General features: G+C 40.4%; 1 protein-coding gene and 1 long non-coding RNA gene across 2 annotated transcripts in view; one reads left to right on the forward strand and one right to left on the reverse strand.

Annotated features, from left to right (window-relative positions):
* The window catches only part of LONRF2 (LON peptidase N-terminal domain and ring finger 2), a 44018-nt gene extending 42631 nt beyond the window's left edge, over positions 1–1387 (reverse strand). The window contains exon 1 of the mRNA XM_070751021.1: positions 1–1387. Coding sequence (XP_070607122.1) covers positions 1–781 — 781 coding nt within the window. The 5' untranslated portion in view covers positions 782–1387.
* Positions 28–14609, forward strand: part of LOC139166860 (uncharacterized) — a 27055-nt gene continuing 12473 nt past the window's right edge. The window contains exons 1-2 of the long non-coding RNA XR_011559049.1: positions 28–1356; positions 5351–5545. This is a non-coding gene — a long non-coding RNA (uncharacterized lncRNA). The remainder of the gene's footprint in view (positions 1357–5350; positions 5546–14609) is intronic.

Raw genomic sequence — 14609 nt, forward strand, 5'->3', positions numbered from 1 at the left:
CGAGTTCAAGGGCCTGGTTGTACTTCTCCAAAGCTGCCGCCAGCTCCTGCTTCTCCCGCAAGGCATCCCCTTCGGCGCACAGCCGGCGCGCTCGGTTCTCGGCCGGGAACCATTTTTCCAGCAAGCCGCCCAGCACCACGTTCACCCGGAGGTCAGCGGGGGGTTGGCCGGCCGTGCTAGCGGGAGAGGCACAGGCGGAGACGGGACGCCGGACGGCGCAGCGGACACACTGGCCGCCGCCACCGCCGTTCTGGGCGCAGCGCTTGCAGTGGGTGTGCCCGCAGTGCAGAGTCACCGGCTCGTGGAGGAGACGCAGGCACGAAGGGCAGCCGAGCGGCTCCGGCGGGCGGCAGCAAGCGGGGTCCCCCAGCGGGTCGGCCGCCACCGGGCCGCCCTCCCCGCCACTCCCGGGGCCCTGCCAGGGAGGCAGCCGGAGCTCCTTCTCGCGGACGAGGAGGGCGAAACTCTCGGTCAGCTCGCGCAACTCCTCGGGACGCAAGCGGGCCAGCCGGGCGGCGACGTTGTACGAGTCCAACGCTTCGGCCACGCGCCCCGCGCGGGCCAGCGCGTCCCCTCGGCGCAGGCACAGGCCCCGCTCGGGCTGAGACAGCTCGGCCAGCTGCGAGCTCAGGATTTCGGCCGCCAGCGCGAACTGCCCGCCTCGGAAAGCCTCCTCGGCCACTTGCAGCATCTCCGGGCAGGGACCTCCTCCGCCCGACGGGGCCTGGGGATGAGGGGGATACGGTTGCGCCGGCAGCCCGGCGGCCGGCCCCAGCTCCATTGTCGCCGCCAAGAAGCCAAGTGGGTGTGGCGGCGGCGGCGGCGGCGGGGGGCTGCGGCTGCTACGGCTCCATGGTGGAAGTCAGGCTCCACGAAGGCAGGCGGCGCGGGGAAGAAGCGTTCCAGCATAGCCTTCCATCGTCTCCGCCCCACGGCCCAGCCCGGCCTCGCTCGGACCCTCGCGCTTTGAGGGCCGGGGCTAACTCAGGAGCGCCGCTTCGGGCGGTCCCCGGCGGCGGAGACGGCAGCGGGGTCAGGGGGAGGAGAATGGGACGGCGCCCTCCCTCCTTCCCTTGGAGCCACTCGAGCCAGGCGACCGCGACTATTTCTGGGCTCGGGAGCTTATGCAACTCCGAGCCGTTGTATAACTCGTCCTCCCCGGCGGAGGGCAGCACCGCCCTACTGAGCCCGCCCAGTCTCCAAGCCTGGTGAGCAGGGCGCACATGCACATGGCCGGAGAGAGGTCGGGCCTGGAAAGGGAGGCGGCGGCGGTAACCGAATGGTTTCCCCCTCAGGCCGGCCTTGCTCTTCCTTCGCCCGTAGGGAGAGGCTCGGTGGGTTCTTTCGCCGAGTTGGGTAGGTGACACATCTGTTTAGGGAAAGCGCTTCCACGGGGCGGTCTCAGTTACTCGGGGCTTTTTAGAACTTCCTTTTCAACCATTGGGTGTAAATCTGGCGTATTTTGATAGACACGTTTTACGTAGCTCGCTTTAAAAAAGGAAAATGGAGAAAACACGGAGATGTGAGGCGAACTTGGTTCTTCCTTCGCAACGTCCGAAGGAAGTGAAAGCAACTTTTTCGCAGCAATGTTTTATCGGGCCTGGCAGAGTACTGTACTTGCTGGCCATTGATCGGAGCCCCCCCCCTTCAGTTTTCATCAAATTTGAACCTAATGAAAGATGAGATCAAATATACGACAAATATAAACAGGCTGTAAGGAATAATCTGGCATATGTATTAATTATTAGATGGTTAAGTTCTAATACCAAAGTAATCTATATATTATAAATCTGTATGGTTTTGTTTGTTTGTTTGTATGTCTTTCTGTTTTTATTTCTGTTTTTAAATGTAAATAATAAAAGATATTTTTTAAAAGAAAGAAAGATGAGGTCCTTGGCGGATAATTCAAGGATGCTGGGTGACTTCTAGCCTAGTCTAGATTACTTTCTAGCAGGAAATGAACAAAAGATGACAATTTATAAGAGCTTACACAATGTGTTAAGTATGCAACTGCGGCCTGGTTTCCTGAATCATAAATCATAGCGTGCAAAATACACTGAGTTCAAAAATTGCACTTGAGGCAAGATAAATAGCTTATTGGGGGGGGGGGGGCTTTTCATAAGAATGACTTGCATTCCACACCGCATTTCGGACATAAAGGCTCTAGAAAATGTCCAGAGATACTTTACTAGAAGAGCCCTCCATTCCTGCACTTGCAACAGAATAGTCTACACCAGTGTTTCCCAACCTTGGCAACTTGAAGATATTTGGACTTCAACTCCCAGAATTCCCCAGCCAGCGAATGCTGGGTGGGGAATTCTGGGAGTTGAAGTCCAGATATCTTCAAGTTGCCAAGGTTGGGAAACACTGCTCTAAGCAACTAGACTTACAATCCTAGGTTTAGAAAGCTTAAAACTACTTTGCCTTAAACATAACCTAAGTGTGGCCCATAAAATCATCTGCTACACCGTCCTTCCTGTCAACAACTACTTCAGCTTCAACCACAACACACAAGCACACAACAGATACAAACTTAAAGTAAACTGCTTCAAACTCAACTGCAGGAAATACGACTTTAGTAACCGAGTAGTCCATGCATGGAACTCACTACCTGACTGTAGTATCATCACCCCTAACCCCAAAAGCTTTACCCTTAGATTATCCACTGTTGACCTCTGATTCCTAAGAGAACAGTACGGGGTGTGCATAAGTGCACCAGCGTGCTTTCCATTCCATGTCCTAATGTTTCTCTCTTACTAGTATCATGTATATAAACATTGTTATATCTTTGTATACTATCAATAGTACTTGACAAAATAAATAAATAAAAATAAATTAAAAAAATATATTCACAGAGAAAGACTACACGGGTAATTATATCATTCTTTTCTTATGCAAGAAGCTATTCTCCCTCCTAAGTATCAAATGTTGAATAGTGGCTTCTGAAATTAGACATGACGTTCACCTTGATCAAGATCCAAGGTTATCAGTGTAACCTTTTTTCATGTATTTTCTTACAATTTGAATTGACTATGCTGGGATTGTCAAACTTGATGCATTTGACAAGCATGGTTAATAATCTGGGATAATGAAAGTGGTAGTGTAAAATAGCCAGAGCACCTAGTATGGTTACCTCTGTGCTGGACAGAAAACTGGGGAAAGTTGTTATGATTATACATATAGCTAATCAATTTGAATCTTTCCATAGTACTGACAGAATTTGAGCATTGTAAGTCTCTGCTTATAGTTTGCATGAATCTGTTATATTTGTCAGAAATTATGATATCATTGAGAAACACATTTTAATAATAATAATAATAATTATTATTATTATTTATTAAATTTGTATGCCGCCCCTCTCCGTAGACTCGGTTACTAGGTTAGAATTCCTGGGAAACTGGAAGAGGGGGGGTTTTTTGGCTCTCTACCTGCATACTTTTAAAATGTTGTAATGCGGGGTTTCCCAATCTTGGAAACTTTTTTAGACACCTGAAGTTCAACTTAGAAAATTCCCCAGTCAACGTGGGAATTCTGGAAATTAAAGTCCCCAAGTTTTAAAGTTGCCATTGTCTAAGAAACCCCACTGTAATGGAAACACCAGAAAATATTAAATAATTAGGCTGAGAAATTGAAAAAAAAGACAAATTGCTTCTCTAATATTGGCAAAATTTCCTGCATAGTTGCAATCACAATTTCAGCCATCTTTGTTTTAAGTACAGAGCACTTTCTTATTTAGAATGTGAATTTGCATTGAAAAGTGATCTACAGATTTTTTTTTAATGGACAGTATATTTTATCATTATCCACTCAAATATATCACCAAGTCCCATGAAGAATTTCATTGTGAAACTAATAAAATTGAGTAGTGATTATATATGAAAAAGCTGCTCTCAGAGATCTTTTGCCAAGTATCTTCATGGTCTAAGGTTGTGAATAAAGGCTGGAGATGACTGCATATTTCAATTGATTAATTGTTAATGTGAAACACATGAATATATTTTTTGTCTAAGAAAGACAGGATAATTTTTTAAATTGCATCAGGAGGACTGCATTGACTGGAGAGCAGTACAGTCCTCATGATGTGATTAAAAAAAACTGACTTTAAGATAGACAAAAAATATATTCATGTGTTTCACATTAACAGTTAATCAATGGACATATGCAGTCATTTCCAACCTTTGTTCACAACCTTGGACCATGAAGATACTTGGCAAAACATTTCTGGGACCAGGTTTTTTCATATATTCTCACTACTACAAAATCATCCTGTCTGCCTTTAATTAGTTTAATAGACAACTGCCAAAATGGTTAAAAGATACTGGAAATTCTGTTTTAATAAGAATTGTTTGTTGGGGACATCTAGTGGTGAATCCAAATAATAAACACTATAGTTTTTAGATTAAAAGGTGGAAGTATAGATTCTGATAAACTGAGTTGGAACAAAAAGAGCAATAAATGGAATAATAAACGCTCTTCATATATTTGATTGCAGTAGCTATATGCAGCATCAAAATATAGAACGGTATTATTTTGTGTTATACAGTAGTGTATATTAAAATACAAGAAAAACAATTGCTACCAACCTCCTTCCATACATCCTCATGTATACTGCATGAGTCAAAAAGGGGGCTGTGAAAATACTTACAGACACCTCATATCCTGGACACAAGCTGTTTCAGCTCCTACCCTCTACAGAGCACCTACACACCGGAATAACTAGATACAAGAACAGTTTTTTCCTGAACGCCATCTCTCTGCTAAACAAATAATTCCCTCAACACTGTCAAGCTACTTACTAAGTCTGCACTACTATTAATGTTTTCATCATTCCAATCACCCATCTCCTCCCGCAAATGATTGTATGACTGTAACTTTGTTGCCTGTATCCTTACAAATTATATTGACAGGTTTCTAATATGATTTGATTGCTTATTTGTATCCGGATTATCATTAAGTATTATACTTTATGATTCCTGATTAACTTTTATTTTAAGCACACTGAGAGCATATGCACCAAGACAAATTCACTGTGTGTCCAATCACACTTGGCCAATAAAAATTCTATTCCATTCTATTCTAAAATGTGATTTTGCTTGGACTATTTGGCTTATTAAAAACTAGGTAATATATATTGTCGGCTAAAGTTAACTTTGAATCAGGGACTTTGAATGATAGTGCATGTGTTTGATCATTCCAGTCCAGTGAAATTCCATTTTAGATATTCTTTCTTATATCTTCCATTTAGGATTTTATTTTGAGGAGGGAATGATTATTAGTTTGACAATATCATTTAATACAGTGTCACAGACATTATACTCAAGACCTGCTTTTTGATATTTTAATATCTAAGCTGCTTCGTGGCAACTTCTACAGTTCAGTGAACTGTACTTAAGACGCTTGGATAAGTGGGCCCCTACCTAAACAGCAGTTTGACCGTGAATGTGAGGAGGCTGCAGCGGGCCGTATGATGGACTTGATTTGACAGTCATATGATTGACCATATGATGTACAATTTGACAACACTGATATAAAGACCTGTGAAAAGGTATTTATGACAATTGCTGTTTCCCAAGGTCATGTGATAGCAAAGTCAATGGGAAAGCCAGATTCACTTAACAACTGGGTTACTAATTTATCAACTGCAGTGATTCACTTAACAACTATGGCAACAAAGGTCGTAAAATATCTCACTTAACAACATAAATTTTGGGCTCAATTGTAATCGTAAGTCAAGGACAACCAATATTTTACTTTGTTATGAGAATGGTTTCCACTGCACCGAAGGCAACAGAATTGAACTGGGTATGATATACTGAGATTTCATTTAAAGTGTTCTTCGCTGATTCTGCCTTCCACCATCTGTTATTGGAGTGGTTGCATAGTCTCTTTATTCAAAAGGCAACTGAGGTGTGTGCAAAGAGTGCTGATCTGAGCATTATTTTCTTCAAGAACTCTTTCTTTTTTTCAAAACAACTCATCAAAGAGTCTTCTGAGCCCAATATACCTAACCCCCACTGGCATTTTAAAAAACCCCAAAAGGCTGTATTTCTTTCTGTGGAAGGCTGTAAAAAATAACAACAAAGTAATATACGTACTTTGATAGAGGGTATTTCCCGGGAGACTAAGAAGAACAAGATGTATCCTCTTCACTAACTTTTACTACGTGGGTATTTTATCATTTGAGATTTCCATTACATCAAGTAGCCCATTCATGCCCCTTATAACATTTATCAAGTCTGATATATATCCCTAAACCAACACTCCCACCACCATCATTTAACAGTGAAAACATGGAATTTTGAATTCAGATCACTAGAAAGATGGTAGACTGTTGGAGTTGGGCAGGCAGCTTTGCTTCTTTGCTTGGAACTGAATTTCAACCACCGGTCATGTTTCTACATCGTGAATGCAAAACAGTGGCAACATGCATTGTTGATCTGCCTTTCCAAATGGCTTAGGCAACACCTGTCTTCTTGAACTAGAACAGCTGTGTGGGCATCCAGTTGGAGGAAGCTGCACTTATGACTAAATTGCTTGTTTGTCTCTTAAGTGACTTGTTTATCTGCTCTGCAAACACTTTGTAATTAGTCAGCAAATAATGCAGTCCCAGGACACTCCTACATATAGCAAATCACTGTGAATCAAAAATGTTCTTGGTTTTTTAATAAATGAAATTAAGTTCTTTCCCCTTTTTTGATTAAAATTTTGAGTTGCAACAGTGATTTTTAAAAATTTAATATATTTTGGTCCAAAACATGAACCGTGAAGTAATGACTCTTAATGTTCAGCATAACTTGAAGACAAATGCATAGCAGTTTAAGTGTCACTAACCTCAAAAGAAGGTTGTTTTTATCAACTAAGCATTACTGGTATTTGAAATGAAGAGTTGGGGTAAAAAACACTATCTGTTAAATTTTGAGTTATTTTTAGCATTAATAAGTGTGCTCAAGACTTAACACACTTGTTCTATTTAGTTTTCTGTACATAATTAATGAATAATCATGTCATTATGGCTATTGACTCTACTTTTTGGATAACCCAAAAGTGCTATGCAACCAAGAGCTGCCCATCTCTCATTTACCAGGTGATGATAGATGATAGCAGAGACCATTTTTAATTGACCATGACTAGAATACGTACTGGGCAAAAATTGCTAAAAAACGTATCTAGTTATGGCAAGCTATGAAGTAAATGCTTGTAAATTATAGCCAAATCTGAGATCATACATATATATAATAGCAATTATTTTTATTGTAGAGGTAATCCTTAATAAGACCGGAGTGGCTACTGGGGAAGCAAATATTTCATTTCACTTGGAGCTCCTCTTCCCTCACAATAATATGTGTAGATTTGTAAAGAGAGCAAGAGTTCCTTAAATTCCAATGTAGCTGTCTTTGTGAAAACAGAAAATATCTCAATATAAGCAGAGAATTAGATTGGTTTTGTTGTTCATAGCTGCATATTAGAAATTGCTTCAAATAAGGTAATGGAATTTACCTTAATCGCCTTTTGGTTATCACCAGGGTCAACTCAAAACAACAGTATTTGTTGTCGCTGTGCTGCATCCTTTTCTGAGAACAGAGACACTCCCCATAAATTACAATATGCTTAAGGATGTCTGGGCCAGATACAATTGCTACAATTCTGAAGCTAACAATAATTACTGTATAATGCAATAATGTTGTATGCCTTAAGGCTAGTTCACAGCTTGTTAAAATACAGGGTACCTTTATCCATAGGGCAAGGCTGGGCAGGTGTAACAAGATATGCAAGCAGGTTGGGGAAGTAGGGCAGAAGACAGAATAACAAGACAAGGTGTTGGACTATTCCTGTTATGAAATCAATAATTCCATTTTGGGAAACCAGAGTCATGAAAAAGATTGTACCAGATTTCACACTGTATTACATAAGGTAAAGATAGTACCCAAAGCCTAAAATTCTATGTTTGTCTGTATGCCATACCAGTAAAAAGAGGTAGCTTTGTAGAGTAAGATAAACTCAACGACAAGAAGTTTTGGGAAATCTGATTCATTTAAATGTGATAGAAAAAGTCATGAAATCAAGCGTTGACATTTAAAATCAAGTGTTAAGTTCACTTAATAACCACCTTAATTAACAACAAAAAATTAGTCCTGATAATGATCAATTTTGGTAAATTGAGGATTATCAACAGACCTGGGCAAGATGTGGCCCGAGGGCCGGAGGCGGCCCGCCCATTGTCTGTGACTGGCCCACGGAGGTCAGTCCAACTTTTCTAGATAAGAACCGGATGTTCAAGATATAATATATAATTATATATATATATATATATATATAATGTAATATATAATATATAGTATAGAATTATAATTTATAATTATAATTAACTCAGTTCTACCCAATAATATACAGTATTGGGTAGAACTTAGTTAATTATATTAGTCCGGCCCTCTAAAACCATCCAAATTTCTCATGCCGCCCTATGGCAAAATTAACTGCCCACCCCTGATCTATAATGAGGTCCAACAGTTCTTACCAAATGCGCAGTTGGTATTCCCTGCTAGAATTTATCTTTGTTATGTTGCAATCAACCATGCAATAACCTCAGAAACACTTGGCTCTTAGGGTATATTGCAGTGATGGCGAACCTTTTTTCCCTAGGGTGCTGAAAGAGCATGTACGCACGCTATTGTGCATGCACGAGTGCCCACACCCATAATTCGATGCCTGGAGAGGGCGAAAACTGCTTCCCCCCCCCGATGCCCTCTGGAGGGTGGAAACCACCTGTTTTCCAACTTCTGGTGGGCCCAGTAGGTTCATGTTTTGCCCTCCCCAGGCTCCAAAGGCTTCCCTAGAGCTGGGGGAAGGTAAAAACGCCCTCCCAGAGCCTCGGTGTGAGCCAAAAATCAGCTGACCAGCACACACATGCACATTGGAGCTGAGCTAGGGCAATGGCTCGTGTGCCAGCAGATATGGCTCCGCGTGCCACCTGTGGCACCTGTGCCACAGGTTTGCCATCACTGGTATATTGTATGTATGATTCCACTTTTGATCACCCATGGTGGCAGGACTGGCATAATTAAATGACACAAGTGCCATCAAAGGCAATAGGCCCAGAACTCTGGAATTGGGATGATATTACATGTGCTCCAGTTCCACCAATATCTGTCATAATTTAAGTAAAACAAGCTTGTTTATCTATAAAAGGATTGACTTTTAAATATTCAGTTTAGCTTAGGTTAGTTACTTCATTTTGCTTAGGTCACTTTAACCTTCTGTGAGAACTTGCATAGCTTCCATTTGTGTTTACCCTTTAGAAGCATGACTCATATACTGAAGATGTTTTTTTTTTCTTAATGTGATGCTTCTCATTTAGAATTTATTTTCACTTCCTTAAAGCTAACACGTGATCTCTTGCTCACACGCTGCTGTTCAGTTTGGAAGGCTAATTTGGATTTGACTCATAGGGTGGAAAATAAGCAGCAATTTCACTCGTCAAAGGTATCCATCAGATGCATCAGTTAATTTTGGTGATTCGTCAACATATATAGCATCGGGCAATTGTCCAATGATGCATTCTAACTGGCAGTGTGCTAAAGGCAAAAACAGATTGATTTTTCTTATCCCTGCCGATTTGAAAGAACACTTTTTCAGCTGCTAACTGCCTTATATATCAGGCTATGAGTAATAAATCGACAAAGGAGGCTAACTGAAGTATTTTTGGCTATGCTCATCATTTTGCAATTCTTCAGAAATGTCAAGAATATTATTTCTTGTATTGCCCATTAGAGTGAAATTGGGTTAACATCCATATAATCTAGTGATTTTCAATATACAGAATGCTGTTTCAAAATGCTTTACTGTAGTTAATTAAGAATTCAAACAGAAAAATATTTTGCATGATGAACACTAGACTTTTTTTTTTACTTACACACAATTCAGAGTCCCTGTTTCTAAATCTGATAAGCAGATTTCACACTATGTCCTGAAGAAGTGGGGAAGTTTTCACTCCAGTCTGACAGGGAAGTAAAGTAGGAACATTCTGATTGGTTCCCTGCTGGATTGGCTCCCTATTTAAACCTCCTGCCTTTTGTATACTGCTGCTGGAAGTTACTCCCTGTAACCTAATAAAAAGCTGAAGTCACTCCTGTCTCTTCAGTATCGGAACTCAACATAAACATTCTATTTTTGTAGCTTTCTAAAAATATATTAGTCCCAAATTTAATATATTAGCATGGATTAATTTTGCTACTCCCTTCAATTTATTACTGAGATGTGTTTAAAGAAATATTAAATGCCTTTAAAATGCTGTTCTGTTCGAAAAAACTTCCTAATGTTATGTTCGGGTCACATACGACCCGGACCAAAAACTCTTCATTTGAAGTGCTTATGTTTGGTCAATTTGAAAACTTTTTTCACTTGGAAAGTAGTCTGAACATTTCTGCACACAATGATATGAAAATTGAAATGAAAAAAGTAAATCTTATTGGTTTATTTTGCGGATATATTGCATGCCCCCCCGTTTTTGTGAATTTTTTCAATTTATGGATAGTTTTGCTTGCAAAATCCATTCTATTTTATTAAAGTTGGTGTGGGATTGGTAGCTTGAACATTTCTGAACATAATGATATGAAAATTGAACTGGAAAAATTGATGCATATTGGTTTATTTTGTTGATGAAATGCATGCCCCTCCGTTTTTTTGAAATAGTCTTCACTTTATGGATAGTTTTGCTAGCAAAATCCATTCTATTTTACTAAAGTTGGTGTGGGATTGGTAGCTTGAACATTTCTGAACATAATGATATGAAAATTGAACTGGAAAAATTGAAAAAATTGAACTGGAAAAATTGAAAAAAATTCACAAAAACGGGGGGGGGGGCATGCATTATATCCACGAAATAAACCAATAAGATTTACTTTTTTCATTTCAATTTTCATATCATTGTGTGCAGAAATGTTCAAACCTGTTTCCAGGTGAAAAAAGCTTTCAAAAAGACCAAATATAAGTACCTAAAATGATCAATTTGCAGTCCGGGTCAAATAGACCCGGGAACATAACATTAGGGAGGTTTTTTTTTTCAGCAAGAAAGAAACCCCCCACCCCCCAAAAAAAATTCTCATAGAGAGAACCCCTGAAATGATGAAAACTCATGGAATTTCAAGTTTCAGATATGCAGGGAAAATGTTTTACAGGGACTCAAACTTGGTTTCGAGTCACATACGACCCGAACAGAACAGCAGGGTTAAACCAGCAAGCTGTGGATCTCTCTTCCTGAATTTCACATCCGTTGATCAGCTGTTCAGAAGAATCTCTTTAACTTTAACGGAACTTTTAAGGGATATGATGTATATGTTATAGACAGGGAAGGGCTACCCAAAATTTTACTACCACACTGTGGACGTGGCTTATGCAAGACACCCTGCATTTTCTTTCAACATCTTTCAGTGCAAATTGGGTGCTCTGGGATGAAGCTCCATTTTCGCTACCCCACTGTGTTCACCCGCGTCCGGGCAGCAGCCCACCCCTGGTTATAGAGAAGGATCTCAGAGTTCCTAGTTCGGTAATACAGTGGTACCTCTACCTAAGAACGCCTCTACTTACGAACTTTTCTAGATAAGAACCGGGTGTTCAAGATTTTTTTGCCTCTTCTCAAGAACCATTTTCTACTTACAAACCCGAGCTTCCGAAACTGTAACCGGAAAAGGCAGGTTGAAGTCTTCGTGGGGCCTCTCTAGGAATCTCATGGGAGGAAACAGGTCCAGAAAAGGCGGGGAGAAGCCTTCGTGGGGCCTCTCAAGGAATCTTCTGGGAGAAAACAGGGCCAGAAAAGGTGGGAAGAAGCCTCCATGGGGCCTCTCTAGGAATCTCTTGGGAGGAAACAGGGCCTCCACCCACCCTGTGGTTTCTCCAATTGCACACATTACAGTATTTGCCTTTACATTGATTCTTATGGGAAAAATTGCTACTTCTTACAAACCTTTCTACTTAAGAACCTGGTCACCGAACAAATTAAGTTTATAAGTAGAAGTACCACTGTATTCAGTCCTCTTTTTTTACTTTTGAGATTTGGGGATCTAAATTCTGTGCCATTAACAATTGTCCTTATTTCTTATTTGAGCTCTTGAGATTGATACTGCCATAAATCTACATGCCATAAACTTTCAATTGGCATTTCAGAACATTCAGAACATGTTGCCATCAGGATTGAGTCTGGTAATGTCGAGTGGAATTCTAATGAGTTCCAGTTCTATCAAGGGACTGAAAAAAATATTTCACAGACACAATACGAAATGTCATTAGACAAAGACAGTTAAGGGGATAAAAATGATTGGAAAAGAATCTTAAGAATGGAATCTGGAATAGGTTTCTGCTAAATGATGTATATTCAGGATAAATAGATATTCTGTGTTTTCTTTTGAAGAAAGAACAGATAAGACTAGTAGAATAATCCTAATTCTTTAGGTTCAGCGTGTGCATTCTTTGGGAAATATGTATCTTTAAATGTTGCTTCTATCTCATAGCTAGGAAAACAATACTTGAGCAAAATTGGAGATAATTTTTGTTTAAAGTTCTCATCAGCATTTGCATATCTTCAGATTTCTCCCCCTTTTCTCATATTTAGTGGACTTTATATCATGTTTCTCGTTTTCCATTCCTCAAGCAATCCTCTTATAGGCAATCTTACCCACAGCTTCTTTCACTTCAACATTCCCCCATTTTTTCTTACCTTCCATTAACATAATTCTGGAAACTTTGTTGCATTCAACAGCACTCTTTTTATTGTGTTTCCAGTAGTTTCCACATCATCTTTAACATTCTTTTTTTCATTCATTCTCTTGGGACTATTTTTCCCATCCAAGACATTCTTTCTCTTCTTGTAGTCTACTTTTTTCACTTTTCCTTTTTACTGAAGTTCCACTTTTGACACTACTCAGTCTCTCTCCTCAAATTGATCAGTACTTTCCTGTTTCCTCGTAACAGAACCAAAGCTTTTAGATTTATGCTAGTTTCATTAAATAAATGGACATGCTTAAATTTCATATTTGAAACAGACCTTCAATAAGTGTGATATTGTACAAAGTCATTATTCATTCTTGCATCTCTAAATCAGGGATGTCAAACTTGCAGTGTCATAGGAAATATCAGGACTTTCCCTCCCTTTTAGACCAGGTGTGAGTGGCCAGCATCCAGCCCTTGGACCATAGTGACAGTCCTGCTCTAAATGATCAAGACTTTCTTCCAATGATTCTCCCATTTAACAGAATAATTTCACCCCTGAACTATGTTCATTCAGAATACGAACAGTGTTTCTCCAAATGCATCCCTAATTCTTCCATTATCACTATTCACTGTACTATAACATGCAGCAGATACTTATATTACTTGTAAAGTGGTGTTCCTAGTGGTGATCACTTCCGCCAGATGAATTTCTGAGCTTGCAGCCCTGTTGATGAGGCAGGACCTCTGCATTTTCCATGCCAATTTAGTGATCCTACGCCTGGATCCTACATTTGTGCCCAATATAAATTCCTAGTTTCCTAGGGCTCAGGAGCTTGTCTTCCCATACCTTAGAGAAGAGTGAGTGACTCATCTTTGATGTTAGGCAAACCCTCGAGATATATATTAAGTGCATGTCCGCACTGCACAGGATGGAGGCTCTCTTTGTCTCCTTCCAACCCAATTCTTTGGGCCAGAAAGTGTCACCTTCTACTGTTGAAAGATGGTTGCATAGCACCATAATGAGAGCTTATGATCACCAGTCATTACCAAGACCAGGCTGTGTGACGACGCACTCAATGTGTAGTGCAGCGATGGTGGTTTGGGCCATGCGTCAATCTAGGAGGTCTGCATGGCGTCCACTTGGGCCCCGCCAACCTTTGATCTGCCACTACAAAATTGATATTTTTGCATCGGCTGAAGCGATCTTTGATCACCAAGTTCTTCAAAAAGTACATTCAAAGGCTGAGAACACCAACCAGACTTAACCAATGAACAGACTGCTTTGGTGTGTCCCATTCTTGAATGTTAGCTTCACCCACTATGGAGAAGTGGTGTTGATCTTACCTCTTCTTGCAGGGTGGATCTAACATCCAATCCCACCCAAATTCAGTCTGGTTTGTATTCCGAGACATCATGTGATATTGGGGATATTTTATTTTATGAATGAACCTTGGGAGAACACATGCCAAGTCTTCCATTGGTCTTTGCCAAAGAGGGGGAAATGGAGGCAGAGGTGGAGATCTACAATTTTACAGATTCAGTTCTCACTGGCTGAATGGACAGTTTCATCCCATTCTTGGATGTCAGCTCCACCCTACAAGAAGAGCCATATCAGGTGACACCAATGCCCCTTCTGAGTCTTTAACAGCTGAACATTTAGGAATATAAAATATTAGTTAAACGCCATTGAATGTATGTATGTATGTGTGTGTATGTATGTATAGATATATAATTATATTAGTCTCTATAAAGGGGAGACTACTAGTCTTCCTTACTTTTCAATATCAGCAAAAATAGGTTACATAAATGAGTGTGTGTGTGTATCTGTGTGTATTAAGAGACGTGCTGATTTTTAGGAAAAAGTGGCAAAAACAAAAGCAAGAATTGATTTCATTGACTAAGTATGA

The sequence above is a fragment of the Erythrolamprus reginae genome, chromosome 4 (genome assembly GCF_031021105.1).
Source record: "Erythrolamprus reginae isolate rEryReg1 chromosome 4, rEryReg1.hap1, whole genome shotgun sequence".
Taxonomy (NCBI): Eukaryota; Metazoa; Chordata; class Lepidosauria; order Squamata; family Dipsadidae; genus Erythrolamprus; species Erythrolamprus reginae.